General features: G+C 35.6%; 1 protein-coding gene across 5 annotated transcripts in view; it reads left to right on the plus strand.

Annotated features, from left to right (window-relative positions):
* LOC142158464 (collagen alpha-4(VI) chain-like) overlaps window positions 1-14,905 on the plus strand; it is a 180,080-nt gene that overhangs the window by 110,270 nt on the left and 54,905 nt on the right. For all 5 annotated transcript variants that reach the window (XM_075212427.1, XM_075212428.1, XM_075212429.1 and 2 more), the window contains exons 21-28: window positions 635-688; window positions 1,800-1,835; window positions 3,480-3,542; window positions 4,045-4,107; window positions 10,213-10,275; window positions 11,234-11,296; window positions 11,956-12,006; window positions 14,044-14,079. In XM_075212427.1, coding sequence (XP_075068528.1) covers window positions 635-688; window positions 1,800-1,835; window positions 3,480-3,542; window positions 4,045-4,107; window positions 10,213-10,275; window positions 11,234-11,296; window positions 11,956-12,006; window positions 14,044-14,079 — 429 coding nt within the window. The remainder of the gene's footprint in view (window positions 1-634; window positions 689-1,799; window positions 1,836-3,479; window positions 3,543-4,044; window positions 4,108-10,212; window positions 10,276-11,233; window positions 11,297-11,955; window positions 12,007-14,043; window positions 14,080-14,905) is intronic.

A 14,905-nucleotide genomic window follows, 5' to 3' on the forward strand; every position in this document is an offset into this window, starting at 1 on the left:
TAACGTATGCTAGACATTATCATATTCTCCATTTATGTAACACAGTGCAATACAATGAAGTTATGACATGTAAGTGTACTGTGTATTTTTTATAATATATTAGGAATTTAAATAAATGAATGCATTAATTTTTCATGTTTGCTTAATTATATGACGGAGATGTAGAAGCACTGACAGTTGACAACTGTCTCTGGTTTGCAGACTCAGTCCTGGACATCCCTGGAAATGTTGTCTCTGCATTATTAATACAACCAACTCAACATTATTTGTGGGCATGCCATAAAAGATCATAGTCATGGCAATAAATGCTTTGAAAATGACAGAATTGGTTGTAATGTAAATTCTTTACATTTTTTTTCTACTTTACGAACATTATATATTTTTTTCTCTACCACATTTTTTAATATGGCTATCACTTACAATTTAACTTTATTGGATGCAATTTTATTATGAACCTCACTGTGTATGTTGTTTTGCAATTCTTCTAAGATAAGCATTTAAATACAACAGCGTTATGCTCTGATCATATTCAAGGGTCATATTCAGTGATGATGGGGGTGTGTGTTTATATGTGTATATATGTATTAAAATTATGTTTTATAAATCGGAATTTATAAATGTGTTTTTTTTACAGGGTGAACCAGGAAACGATGGAGACGAAGGGGAGCCTGGAGATAATGGCCTAGAAGTAAAATTAGATCTGCTTTATAAAATGTCCTTTATTCGCAAAATATTATCACATCAAAGTCACTTATCCAACTTATAAGTTGTGCCTTCTTCACATAGTAGTGTGAAAGCTGAATTTTTTGAAGAAAATCCATTTTGGGGTTGAACTAGATAGCAGGTGGAAGGTGGAAAACTGTTTTACATGAAAAAATGTAAATCAGTTATAACATAAGGGCCAAACATTTTTTTTGGATGTTTGTACCTCAGATTTGTAAGCCATGCTCTGATTCTGCGATGCCTATTCACAAAGCAGACAGCATGCACTGCTCACACTTTACCTCCTACTCTGCAACATCAATGGAAAGTCCTTATACAAATCATCAGCTCTCTAATCCCAAAGCTTGCAACACATGAGTATAAAGCCCAGCAATGAAATAGTATGCTTGTAATTGGTGGAGGGTCCCCCAATGTTGTAAGGGAGCAGGTGGTACTGTATGATAAGAGCATTACTGACAGATCTCACATGGAACTGCCTCATTAGCTGGTGTCACTATGCTAAAAAGTTTGCTAACACTCCAAAAGTGGAAATAAACCCATATAATTGTGTAAAAGTCTTAAGAACATAGTCCAAAATAGGCTAAGCAATGTTGGAAAGTCACATTAATATTTTATAATACCCCTGTAAGGAAACTGTTTTTGCCACTAATTGCTTACAGGAACTCAGTTCCTGTCCATACATCCCATGCTGTATTTCTCTTCTTTTCAGTAATATTATAAAAGATATCCTTCATTGTCATAATATAATGTATATACTGTATGTCACAAGATATTTTAGCCTCAAACCTTTGAATCATTGTTATATGAAGACACCAAAAACATTAGTGATTTTATCATCCTCTGTGACTAAAAGTCTACTTGCATTTATGTTTCATAACATAATATATACAAGTAAAGATGTCATTAAAACACCAAATTAACAAGTGTTTGGGCTTGGGAAAAAATGTACAACAGCTCAGCAGCACTATGTGTTTCAGATACTGGAACAAAACAGCATTGCATTAAGCCACTTAAAATTGAATGCATTATGATCATGAATGTTTAATTATATTCATTTTACATTATTTTATGCAAAGGGTCCACAAGGCCGTAGAGGATCTCCTGGCTTAAAGGTGAGTGGTTCTTAGTTATATACAAGTTAAAAGAGCTCCCATTCTCTTGTATTAGTATAGATGAACTCAATAGAATATCATGTAGTATCTGGAAGTACATTTTAGTGAAAGCATTTAATGTTTATTTTAGATCTATTTTATTACTGTGGTTAATTTCTGTTTGACTTTAAGCTCGTTTGTCATAAAAAAAAATAAGCACTCAATGTTTTATTTTGCTTGGCAAAGACTTGTTCTGAGATCACAGTTGAAATTTACTTCATTTTCAGCGTATAAGTTGGGTTAAAGCAACATACTACCCACATAATTTATAGCCAAGTAGAGTCATACCGACTGGCACAAATGAGTCACATAACTGGAGTTGTAAAGGCGAGGCGCTAGAAAGCAAGAGGGAGTTGTTTTCAACCAGATGCAAGATAGCAAGAGGAGGAAAACTTCAACTCTTCAAGAAAATAATTTAGTGTTTATTCCAAACACAACATAATTCCCAATAATAATAGCAGTATAATATCCTCTACCAAATAAATAAACATGAAAGTACTTTTGTATACAGTATATCGCTGAGGTATTTTTTAAGTATGTCCACTCAAGATTTTTTCTTTATAAATTTATAAAGCGTCATTTGCAGAGCTGTGTAGATAGTGGTAACTGCACATGTGCAAATTAATGTGCCTTCTCAGAGAAGAGGGATGTTCCTAGCTAAAAGCAAGTTATGCACACTAATGCTTGGATTGTGCAAAAAAACGATTTAATGTTGTGAGATGTGATATTTAAAATGAGCTTCAGAGGCTGGAGGCTACTGATATTGGAGTGCACTATCTTGTTGGCAGGTGGCTATAGCTTCAGAAGTCAATAATCGGACCTTCACTGTATCCTCTTGACTTATTCAATTGTTTGTAAAAGGTGTTTAAGCAAGCATTATTTCAGGTGAAAATAAATAAATCAAATTAATAATTACAATAAATAATGTATTTTCATATATGCTTTACTGGCATATTTTCTTTAAACCTGTTTATTTTGAATACTCTTATATTCCTTATGCCAGTATAACGATCACAAGTTTAGAGCTGAAAATGATTTGGGGGCCTTTTCAGCTTTTTTTGATGGGTTTGACTAGTCTTATATGTTGCCTGAAATAGATTAAATGATGTCTGGACCCAGTATTTGATATATCAATGAACATTTTTTGTAGTTTATAAATTATTTTCTTAAGTAATTAATGATGAGCAATTTGCTAGTGTGGAAGATGTTTTCTTGCTTTGCTGCAATTTGTAGAGTGTTTACTCAAAGTTTTTTTTAGAAATAGAAATTATATTTTTGAAGGTAGAGGTAAGAGAGATAGTGCCCTGTTAAACGTTACACACGATAAGCTGAATGATAAAATCCAGTGAAATTTAGCAGTTAAAAATAATTAAATCTTAAAATGTCACAATGTTTTGTGGAACAAATCTACCTACTTCCTTTTGTTAACATCATATTTAAGGGATAGGCCAGGTTGATCTAAGTAAACATAGTTCAGGTTAGATAGGCTGGTTTTATAGAGTATTTTTCTTCCATTTGTAATTAGTATTACTACTAACTAGTATTAGTATTAATTAAAGGCAATACAGATTTCATTTTTACTATCGTACATCCTGTTAATTGTAGGGTGAACGGGGAGTTGTTGGCGAGCCAGGCAACCCAGGAGAAGGAGGAATTCAAGGCATACAGGTTGTACATCACAGATGTTATTCTTTCCACAGGGCATTCATTTTTAGTCTGTCTTACAAGTTTTAGTAATTCTGTGCAGAAGTTCCAGTATTAACTTGACAGTCACATTATGTAATGCAATAACTTTGACTTGATGTATGTTATACTGCAATTTGGGAAATGAATTGCAATAGGTGACATCATGCACATATGGCTGCCTTATGGATATCTTACCTTCATCGTTGATGCTCATCACTTGAGCCTATCTAAATTTTTAATGGGTGTATGTGATGATTGACTGACTAAAGAATAGAATAAAAATATAATGAATGACTTTTTCCCAGTAAAAATCCATAGTCTGTATACAACCGATGTTGTAAGAAAATATATTTTGGTTAGTAACTGAAGAATCCAAGTTTAACATATATGACAGAAATGGGAAAACAGCTATTTTAAATATTTTTTAAATATATATATATATATATATATATATATATATAATTAACATAATGTATGTTCGTAGGGACCTAGAGGACTGTCTGGAGTACCTGGGCTGCAAGGTCAGCAAGGATTACCAGGACCTCAGGTTTGTATCTCCTTATTCTATTTTATTCATATTTAAAACTACAGTATTCATATGAAAAAAAAAATCCAATTCAAAAGCACTTAGTCATTCATTTGTAAAGTAGCCTGATGAAGGTGCCTCTGTGCTCTGAAAGCTAGCAAATATAATAATAATTTTTTGGGTTGGCCAATAAAGGTATCACTCCTATAATACTTTTGGTTCTTTTTGACACAAAAGTATTTAACATCACATTAATTAATTATGAAGGCAGAAATACTTAAATACTTAATGAGTAAATGGCAAATAAAAATTTTGAGATGTAGAGAAATGTAAAGCTATGTACCCATGCTGTTTTTAAGCTAACTTTGAGCTGTGTTCATCTTCTTCCTGGGTGCAACTAAAAGTCAAACAGCATAGTTGTCCTGTGAAGAAGTACACACATAGGGCCTGATTCATGGTCACATGCAGCTTGCACACAATTTGCGTTTCAAAATGTAGATACACAATAAACTGCAGTATATGCTCAATCGTCTGTTCGCTAAAAGGTCACATCAGGACACATGAAACATTTTAATTATAAAATAAATGAACAACTCACAAGAGCGTTAATAAAAATATTTTATTTTATTTTTACATTAAATACATAACTCAAGATGCATTTAATACGTACTATATATACACTGTGTTTATATAGTCAATCTTCTTTGCATGTTTATGATCTGTGCTAGGTAGTGGCAAGCATACATGTAATTTTTACTACAAAGAATTTGCCATGTCACTCATCAGTCTACACTTACACCTGTCCTGTAACTGGTGCAATTGATATGTCCAAAACCAAGTGCATTTGAAGGGCTAAGAATCGTCCACATCTGCATTGGCACGCCCTAGGCTCACCCTTACTGTGTACATGGCCTATATTCATCGGCTACTTCCCTCCCCTGTTCCGCCTCTCAAGTCATAGGCAGTCCCAAGTGTCATTTGCATTCAGACATGGATTACTGAGCATGCACAGAGCTATTTCATGACAAGATACAGTACAGTTGAACATGGATCAGGCCCATACCATTGCAACTGACATTGACCACAAGATAATTGATGTTTTCACATTTTTTTGCAGTCAACAACAGTAACAGCGGTCCAGGGGGTATATATTTTGCTAAACTGTTGGTTCGAAAAAATGGAGATGTTTCCTATAGCAACCAATCAGATTCTAGGTATCATTTTGTAGAATGTACTAAATAAATGATAACTAGAATCTGATAAGTTGCTATAGACAACATCTCCATTTTTTCAAACCTGCAGTTTAGTAAATATAACCACAGGTGTACTTTTTCATTGAGGACTCCTCTCGTCCCTTTATAATATCCTAATTTCGAATAATTCTCCTTCAGAGAAACCCGACAAGCTTAAATGGGGAGCTGATTTTAGAGATTCTTGAAAAGTGAGAGCGGGAGACTATTACAACTAACTTGGTCAAATCCTAATTTTTTATCAAAAGGAACATGTTGCAACAAAATGCCAACTTGCAGCCCCCAGGACCACCATACACTGTATCTGTTATTAGCAAAGTTATTTGTGATCTATATTCTTAATAATAAGACAGCAGAGCTTAGTAAAATCTGGGGACCATGGTACACCCGTTTTGGTGTAAATTCAATGTTCTTTTCATTTGAAATGTGAAAATTAACACTGATGCAAAGTGTACTATGCCAAGTTGCCTAGTGTATGTTGCATAAAATGCCGAAATGTAGCTGCACACATAAACACCTATTCAGATTTGCATGATTCTACCACTTATGCTTCTGCCTGGAGAGGAGGCATAGGGTAGAGAAGGGAATTCTAATGTAGGCTAAATACAGTAAGGACATGTCTGTGCAATTGGGAACAGATGCAGACTGGGACACAGATCTCAATAAAATGTTTTTTTGTTTTTTTTTTTAAAATAAAAATAAACTTACTTATTACAGATTTGCAAACATACACATAGGCCAACCTTCCTTAATGAGGTATTTCTATAATAAATTGATATCTAACAGTGAAAATAATCATGATGGCTTAATGTCCTAAAAAGTGAATACCGTTACATTATTTTGCATATATGTTAAACAATAGAGACCATGAGGTTACCCCAAATATTCCAAAAATAAAGTTGCCAACTTAATACAGAGGCATCAGCCATGACAATTACTAACACTTTCTGGACAACTCCATGGCATTAGTGAAAATCATATTAGAAAGATAAAATAAGCTGTGGCTGGATCACTTCTAAATAACTTCTTCTATAAATATATTTAAATTATTTGCGCGGTGCGCCAATGTATATCATTGCATATATACTAATCTTTCTATATTGGTATGTGTTTGGTATGGAAATGTATTGACTTCGGAGACCGATTTCATGTTTGGGTCATGAAACTGTCTGGAGACAGGTAATCTCATGTTAATTAAGTCTTTTCACGTTAAGTGGCCAACTGTCTAACCTGAAAGAACAGGAGGGTGTCATTTGACTTGCTGGTAGACTCTCTAGGTTTGTAAGTCTCAGGATGCAAGTGATCACAGATGAATGTGAATTTTGCAAGTTAAATTGTGTTAAAAGCAAAAATTATAGAATTGTTATATCTTAATGGTAAACATTCCACAGAAAACGGCAGATGTAGTGGCACCGTTAGTAGCAATGTTAAAAGGTGTTAAACTCCTCCAGGCTATTTTATGTGCAGGCTGCATGAAGCACCTGGGTAGGTTACCTCCTGCCAGGGTATCTGTAAATCTTTATAAAAAGTGGACTATTTGACCATGTAAATTATTATTCCATCTGACATTCTGATCACTAGTACCATACACTAGTGTGAACTTGAGTTAATAAACATCATTTGCTTCAAGAGCCTGCTTGATGACTACTTCCCTGTTGTAATTCTTGTGGCCTGCAGATTAGACCCAAATCTAATTCTGAGTTTTGGACCCAGCATCTAGCACCACTGCTCTTCCCGCTGCCCAACTGCTCTGGTCAGTGTGATAGGCCAGATGAGAACCATCCACAGCAACCCTGATCCACAGGAAGAAATCAGGGGTACCAGTCCAGGTGCCCAGTGAAGGGGTACACTAGCAGCAACAGTTACCAAGAAGGATGCAGTTCTTGATGCCGCTAAGGAGTCCACTGGTGGCAGCATCGTAAGCCCCCTCCTAATGCGGTTAGAGAGTGCATTTGGGAAAAGGAAAGGGGACGGTGGAAATGCAAGCCCAACCGGTCCCCAGCAACATAACAGACAAGGTGGCATAGGTGGTCCATCCTGTCACATTAGTAAAAATAGTGAGGAGGCATTGATAAATTCATACATTAAAGTTGTCTTGCAAACTACTTACTTTCCATGTATTTACAAGCTCTTCTACACACAGCCGCTACCATTCCACTATATGATACCTTCAAACATTTATAAATATAGAATTAGGACAGAGTGCTTTGAAGCAGACTGCACATGAGAAGATGAAATTGGGGGCATGTAACGGTGTTCTGCACTTCGGAAGCACTGGGTCACCCCAGCACCCTTCCTTTACTTTAATAACACCCCTTTAATGGCACGTGCAGCATTGAAGGGGCATCAGTCATTTTTTCTCGTGCCCGGGCATTTTTCTCCCCCCTCTCTCCCTCCATTCCTCCAATGATAGAACATACATGTTCTTGTGTATTAGGATAATACTGTCTGGCTATTTGTTCAATATTTTAATATATTCATGTGATGTAACCTTAATAAATACTACATTTGTTCGCTACTATATTAGGCCATTCCTATTATATTGCATGAAACTGCATTTATAAATAACATACATTCAGTGTGAAGAGACTAAGAAACACAGGTCTTCCCAGCGCTTGACATTTTTTGTTTATATTGTTTCCACTTAACGATCTGATGAATCGTGGTTTAAGCTGCAGGGTTTTCCATGTGATATTTATACTATAGAGAATATATTCTGGTCTGCTAGCGCCGAGGGCGATTCCTTAGAGAATCTTGTTTTTTGCATCAGTCATGGAGACATCTCTGTTCCCAAATCGCGACAAAGGCCATGAAAATTTGTATGGAGGGACAGACACCTCAAATCGGGACTGTCCTGCCTAAATCAGGACAGTTGGGAGGTATGCTATATAGCCACTACCATATCAAATGATTCATTATTGACACATTTCTGAATTGAATGAAATCAGGACATATTAAAATTTAAACCCTATACAGTAATCCTGCCTAATCACCAGACACCCTTTGTAATTGCAGATTGCTTGAGCGTGCTAGAGGCAGTTTAATTACAAGATTTAAATTAATAAATTAAGATGATGCTTTATATCATATAGTGTACAATGAGATCATGTCTACAGAAAATCAGGCATACAAGCATGGAGAAAGGCATAATTTGCGTTTAAAGGAAAAACAGAGAAATGATAAGATAAGAAGGGTTATGCTGGGAGACAACGCTATATAGTATATACTAGATCAACAGGTGAGATCTAGCATCTGTCATAGTGCACATTGATCGCAACTAAACCTTAAATCTTTAAGCACATAGCTGGAGTCCTGCACTGCAGAACAACTTCATTCTAATGTAAAGATTAGAAGAGGCATAGAAAGTGTAAAATAACATTCACAAACATATATACAAAACTTTTAGAAGCTTTTCAGTATTAAAGATATTTTACATCTCTGGGAATACAATATTAAATATGCACCCCGTAGCAGACACTGTCGAGTCAGTGATGAAGAGACAGAAATGTTCCAGTTCAGAAAGGCTGGATACAAGCAGTAGAGACAGGTGCACAGAAATCAGGTGCGCAACATGCAAATACCTTGGATGTTACTTGGAGTGTGGATGTTCAGTCCTAGTTAGCGGCACTAAGTGACATATATATAAAAGGGTGGCGAGCACTATTACAGACTAAACTAGTTCATCATACTTATAATTATAGCTCATTAGGACAGCAATGTTATCATTTTAATTTGTATTAATATTCTTATTTGCATTAAATTATTTTAAATGTCAAATATCTGGACTCTTGTAAAGACTTGGGAGCTTTTGTATTTATACTTTTGTATATTAGAAGGCGCCTCTTCATATTGGATCATAAGATACACTAACAACAATGATAGCTGATCATCCAAAAAACCATAGAAAACATAGTTAACATATATATATATATATATATATATATATATATATATATATATATATATATATGAGAAAAAAAGTGATATATATATATCACTTTTTTTTCAAATCCCCCTATACTTACCTTTCAATCGCCCTGTTCAAAAAATCCTCTCTAGTTATTATACTATAATCACTTTTTGTATTGTTTCGATGCAATATCAATAAAGTGCATTTAAGCCAGGCATTGTATATCAGGGTGCCCTGACCAGGCCTGCGGTACCTGACATATACACCACTGTGACCCCAAATTGTGACCCGTTTTGCTAATTACACCACTATGTTAGTTAAGGGATAACAACTTATAATGGGCCAAAGAGAATAATATATAATGCCCCATTAGTATTACAAGTAGAAGTATGTAGCAGGGAGATAAGGTTCATGATGCTCCAGGACCAGGTGACTTTTATTCACTGGTCAGCGTCCCTTGAAATAAAAAAAAAATCCCCCTTAACTTACCTTTTAATCGGCTTGTTCTCCTGTCCTCTTCTCTTCTTTTCTCCAATTCTGTGCTGCTGAATGTTCTTCTCGCGCAGGTGACTCCTCTGTGCTGCGCTCCGCAATGGATGTTGGGCGTGATGATATCACGCCCGACATTCACTGCGAGCACCGCACGGAGGAGGAGACAAGGGAGGGAGCCGGAGTACCAGCTGACGTGACCGCAAGGTAAGTATTTTCTTTTCTTTTTTTTTGCAGGATTTTTTTTTTTCCATTAACAGTGCTGCCCCCTTGCCACAACCAAAACTCCTTCTGGGCCACATTTACAGGCGTGCTGGGCCGCATGCGGCCCGCGGGCCGCTGGTTGTACAACCATGCTCTAAGTCAATGAATTGTTTTGGTAAAAATTAGAAGACAAAATTCGGACATGCATTACTCTAGTTTTGGACGGTGTCTATTTTGCGTCTGAATCTGTTTTTCTTTACGTTTATATTGTAGGGAACACCTGGCGGTATTGGTGCTCCTGGTGTTCTTGGCAATCCAGGATCTAGAGGGGCAAAGGTAGGTGATGTCTTAAAATATAAAATGTTTTGCTATTTTTTTATTGCATTGTAAATATGAATTGCATATGAAGTATGTACAGTGTAGATCATGAAATCATTTAAGCATTTATCTCACCTGAGTCATTGATTAGCACAAATAAAAGAGATTGTTATCACACATTTTTTCACTTAAATAAATCATTTGGAGTTGTGACATCTGCATTGTAGTGCATCACAATGTGGATTACAGCCCACTTCACATGTTAGATAACTAACACCTGTCTCAAGTGTTCAAAATAATGCATTTGGGCCATATGCCACTGCAAAGCTGAACTAGTGATGTGCAAATTCAATGCATTTTCTTTCCAAGTAACATTGGGAAAGGACAGCTTGTGGGAAGTAATTACAAAACTCCATGCTTAGGGTGCAAATAATTCTAGTTGCACATCTGGGAAGATAAATAAAAGGTATGGGCTAATGGCAGCAACAAAAAGAATGACTCTGCCTCTCTGCTCCGGCATTGAGGTTAGAGTCACATTTAGCCACACATGGCATCTTGGGCCTGTTAGTGTGGTCGGAAGATGACCACACACACAGGCCAATAACGGTTATCTGCTATCATCTTCAGATGACAGTTGCCAATATGTTTAACAATAAACTGAATAGTTTATTGAGCTTATTGAACATGCTTGTTGTTTTGAAACCACTCAAACTGCAATATTAGGCTAAATGTCCTATATTGCAGCAGACACCACATGTGTGGCTAGCATAAGTGGACAGCTTTAAATGTCATTAAAGGACATATAATATTGACAACTAGGCGTATTAGCAGACAAGAATATGTTTGCTCTGTTGTACCTAAGTTCTAAATCTAATTTTAAGCTTTTCAACTTGAATTATTTAGTGACACATTCTTGAGCAATCTTCACAATCTTTCTTTTTTTAACTTGTTAATTACTTTTTTTAACTGAATTTAGGGAGAACCAGGAGATTCTGGAGAGAAAGGTGACACGGGAATTCCAGGACATAGAGGTCCTCCAGTATGTATTAATTTTCAAATTATATTCCTTCTTTTATTTCTTATATTCCTTTTTTTGAAACGTTGGTTCAGTGTAATTTTTTTGTTTGTACATGTATATTTACAAACTAAATAACTTATTACTTTGTCTATGCTTAAACAAGATCTACAGGGTGATTCAAAAGTTGCAGTACACCCTTTTATTTCAAAAACTCTACAGGAATTGGGCCGATTGGCCGATTTCAAGATGGCGCCCATGTTTGGTACATACCGTAAAAGATAGACCACGTCACCCATACCTTACTGGAGTATTCAGGTTTCCCAATTTCCTGTAGAGTTTTTGAAATAAAAGGGTGTACTGCGACTTTTGAATCACCCTGTACATTGAAGTTTATGCATTATCTACACATAATGAAAACAATTCTTTGGGCTGAGCCACATTCATGAGCATCATTTTGGTAGGAATCTATGACATCACTGAGGCAGTTTTTTGATTTGTGCCTCAGTGAAGTCAGTAGTTCCTAACAACGTAATAGGCAGCATTCTTATGAATCTTGACTCACGTAATTTTCCATCTTGAAAATGTGTTTGTGTTCATGAAAAAAAAACGCACTTAAACTGGAAACAAGCAGCTATGTAAGAATTTGTTTATATACTGTAAAATGTGCTTTATTTTGTTAGGGTATAGATGGCGCTGATGGCTATGGTTCTCCAGGTATGAAGGGGCAGAAGGTGAGTCAGTTACATCCACCATATTTTTTCCACATATGCCTAACCACTAAGCATGTATTTTAAATATGAAGCAATATTTTTAATATGTGTTTCTGCTTAGCTTTCTGTGGTTATTTTATTACATAATTGTACAATTATTAGCTTTGGAGCCTGTGTAACATAATATTAATATTTAATCTCTATATCTCTGTTTGAACCTCATCCATTCTTGTCCAGTAAAAATACTCCTTCAGACTATTCAACACATCCAAGAAAAAACTGCACTATGCCGAGAGCTTACATTGCACAATTAGGTCACGTTATCTGCTTTTTGACAGGTTGACTGCATCAGAAATTAAGGACCTTATCGCTGCAATAGCTGAATTTTTTGTTGCCACTTACTGTAGTGAGAAAAATACATTTTTGCCAAAGTGTATAGATATTTTATTACCCTGACAGCTAAATCCTACTCAGCTGCGATGGCGATAGCTATCCAGAACAATAAGATTGGCGACTGGCCCACGCTTGAAACTGTAAGATCTGTTTGAGCTTCCAGTTCCACTGCTATTAAAAAAGAAGAAAAAAAAGCAAAAAAAAAGCTTTTATATGCATAAAAGTATAGTGGTAGATATGACATATACATCATCTCCCCCTCCACAGAATATGTTTTCATTCATTTAATCATTGATTTGATAGTTCAGTGGTCTCTTCTGTTAATGCTGTCCTGAGATGGAGTTAGCAGATCAGGCATTGTGGTGGTCCAAGTACCACTTCGACACTTGATAAATAGGCTCACCCATGCAAAAGCATGAGGGGACCTTCACCAGCAAGAACAGAGAATATTCAAAAGCGTTATTGCTGGCTGTAATGGTGTTATTGTCAGTAGTAATTGTGCTGGTTGTAATGGTGTTATTGTCAGAAGTAACTCTCTTCATATATAGAGAAATATAAAGCCCTATAGTCTGTACAAACACCTGCTTTTGCCGGCATTAGGTTTTTTGAGCTTTGATAAATTGACCTCAAAGTAAACTAGATTATAAATCAATCCTTGTTCCAGCACAGTTTCCTAAGTCTTCACATCATAAAACTACGTTTGTTGATTTAAATCAACTAATAATCATTTTCCCGCTTAACATTTGAATTACTATACCTCTCCATAAAACTACACAGACAGGAACCAGATTTATTTTTAAATTACTGGAAAGGCTGCTTAAACTGTCTATTATTTTCCATGTCATTACATTAATGTAAGGCAATGTTACCAACAATTGAGATGGAGGAAATGAACAAAAATGTTGTATTCAACTTAACCAGGGAGATTGGGTTGGCCACCAGAATGATGGCACCTCCAACTCACATTCATGCACAATGGTTTAGGGAATATTTCTAAAAACTGGTGCACATGCAAAATGAGATGTAACCCATAGCAACCAAGCATATTGTACAGTTTATAGAATGAAAGTGGAAAGTTGCTATAGATTACAGCACAGTTTGTATTTACACCCCTTTTCATAAATTTCCATCATTATGCTTAAAATATAATTCCCCTTATTTTACATCTGTAAATATCTTAGTATACTTCATTCTATGTGGACAGTTATGAAAATTAACAGAAAAGATAAAAGGGGGTGTTGTCTATAGTAACCAATCAGATGTTTGCTCATATTTTCTAAAGTGAGCTAGAAAAATGTATCTGATTGGCTTGTACCGACAACATCAACTTATTACAATATTCATAAATGTCCCTAGATGTCATTTAATGCAAGGCTATTACACAACACACCAAGCAGACACATTGGACAAAATTATTTTGTGCACATGTATAACTTTTGACTTGAAATTTGTGTTGATTAATTAAACCAGCTTTACATTTTTTGGTGTTTCATTGAATATTTGCATCCTTCCTGACACTTTTCTGAAACTGCTATTTTCTCATAAACTTGAGGGAACTGTTGTTGATACCTGTTGCTCTGTCTTTGTGGGAAGGAAAGAACTATAGCATAATATAAAGTAAAATTGTTTTCATATTAATTACTAATCCAAACCATACCTCTGCAGGGCCACATAGGATTCCCTGGCTATCCTGGTCCTCAGGTAGGAAAAACATTGTTTCTCTACTTCAACAATGATTAGCAGGTGGGTGTAGAAAAAGAAAAATCTGTGGTTGTTATCAAAATATATTCCGATGTTCAGACATTTTGGAGTTAGCTAGATTAGCCCAACCAAACAAACAGTGAGAAAATGTTAAAAAGAAATACATATAGCATTTAAATATAATTTAGCTGAAATATGAATCAATGTTCCATTTAGTGAGTAATTGGCCAGGACACCAGTCGCTCATTTACTCTTTTCATTTGTGAATTCCGTTCACCCTTTATAAAAGAAGATAATATCATCACAGGACATAGTTTAAACAAGCTGTTGTAGTGTGGAGATACAAAGCAACATGAATGGTATTGTTGCAGGGACAAAGTTAGTATATTTATTTCAATTTTTATAATTGATGTTAATTGACTCCCAAATTAGATAGCTAATTATCACACCACTTTTTCCATTGTAATGAAAGGGGAAGCTGTGGAATATTTGCAAGTGTGCAGTATGGTACAGCACAGAATAGGCACTAAGGTATACTCGAACTATATAGGTGTTAGTCAGAAACAGAATTTTAATAACTTATACCGCTGATAACTAGTTATGTAGATCTGATTACATTGATTTCAGAAATTGTAGATTTATTTTGAAGGGTCATTTTCCGAGAGTAACGATGGGTAAAACAGACTCTTATGGCATGACAGGAAGACAAAGACGGGTGTATTTAGAAATTTGTTACTTAGCAAAATGGAAAAGGCCCACAAAGTTTCAAGGGAGAGACAACAGACCATGTAGCAGTTGCTTCATCTGCTATCCTGGCAGTTACATC

Source organism: Mixophyes fleayi, chromosome 5 (assembly GCF_038048845.1).
Source record: "Mixophyes fleayi isolate aMixFle1 chromosome 5, aMixFle1.hap1, whole genome shotgun sequence".
NCBI lineage: Eukaryota > Metazoa > Chordata > Amphibia > Anura > Limnodynastidae > Mixophyes > Mixophyes fleayi.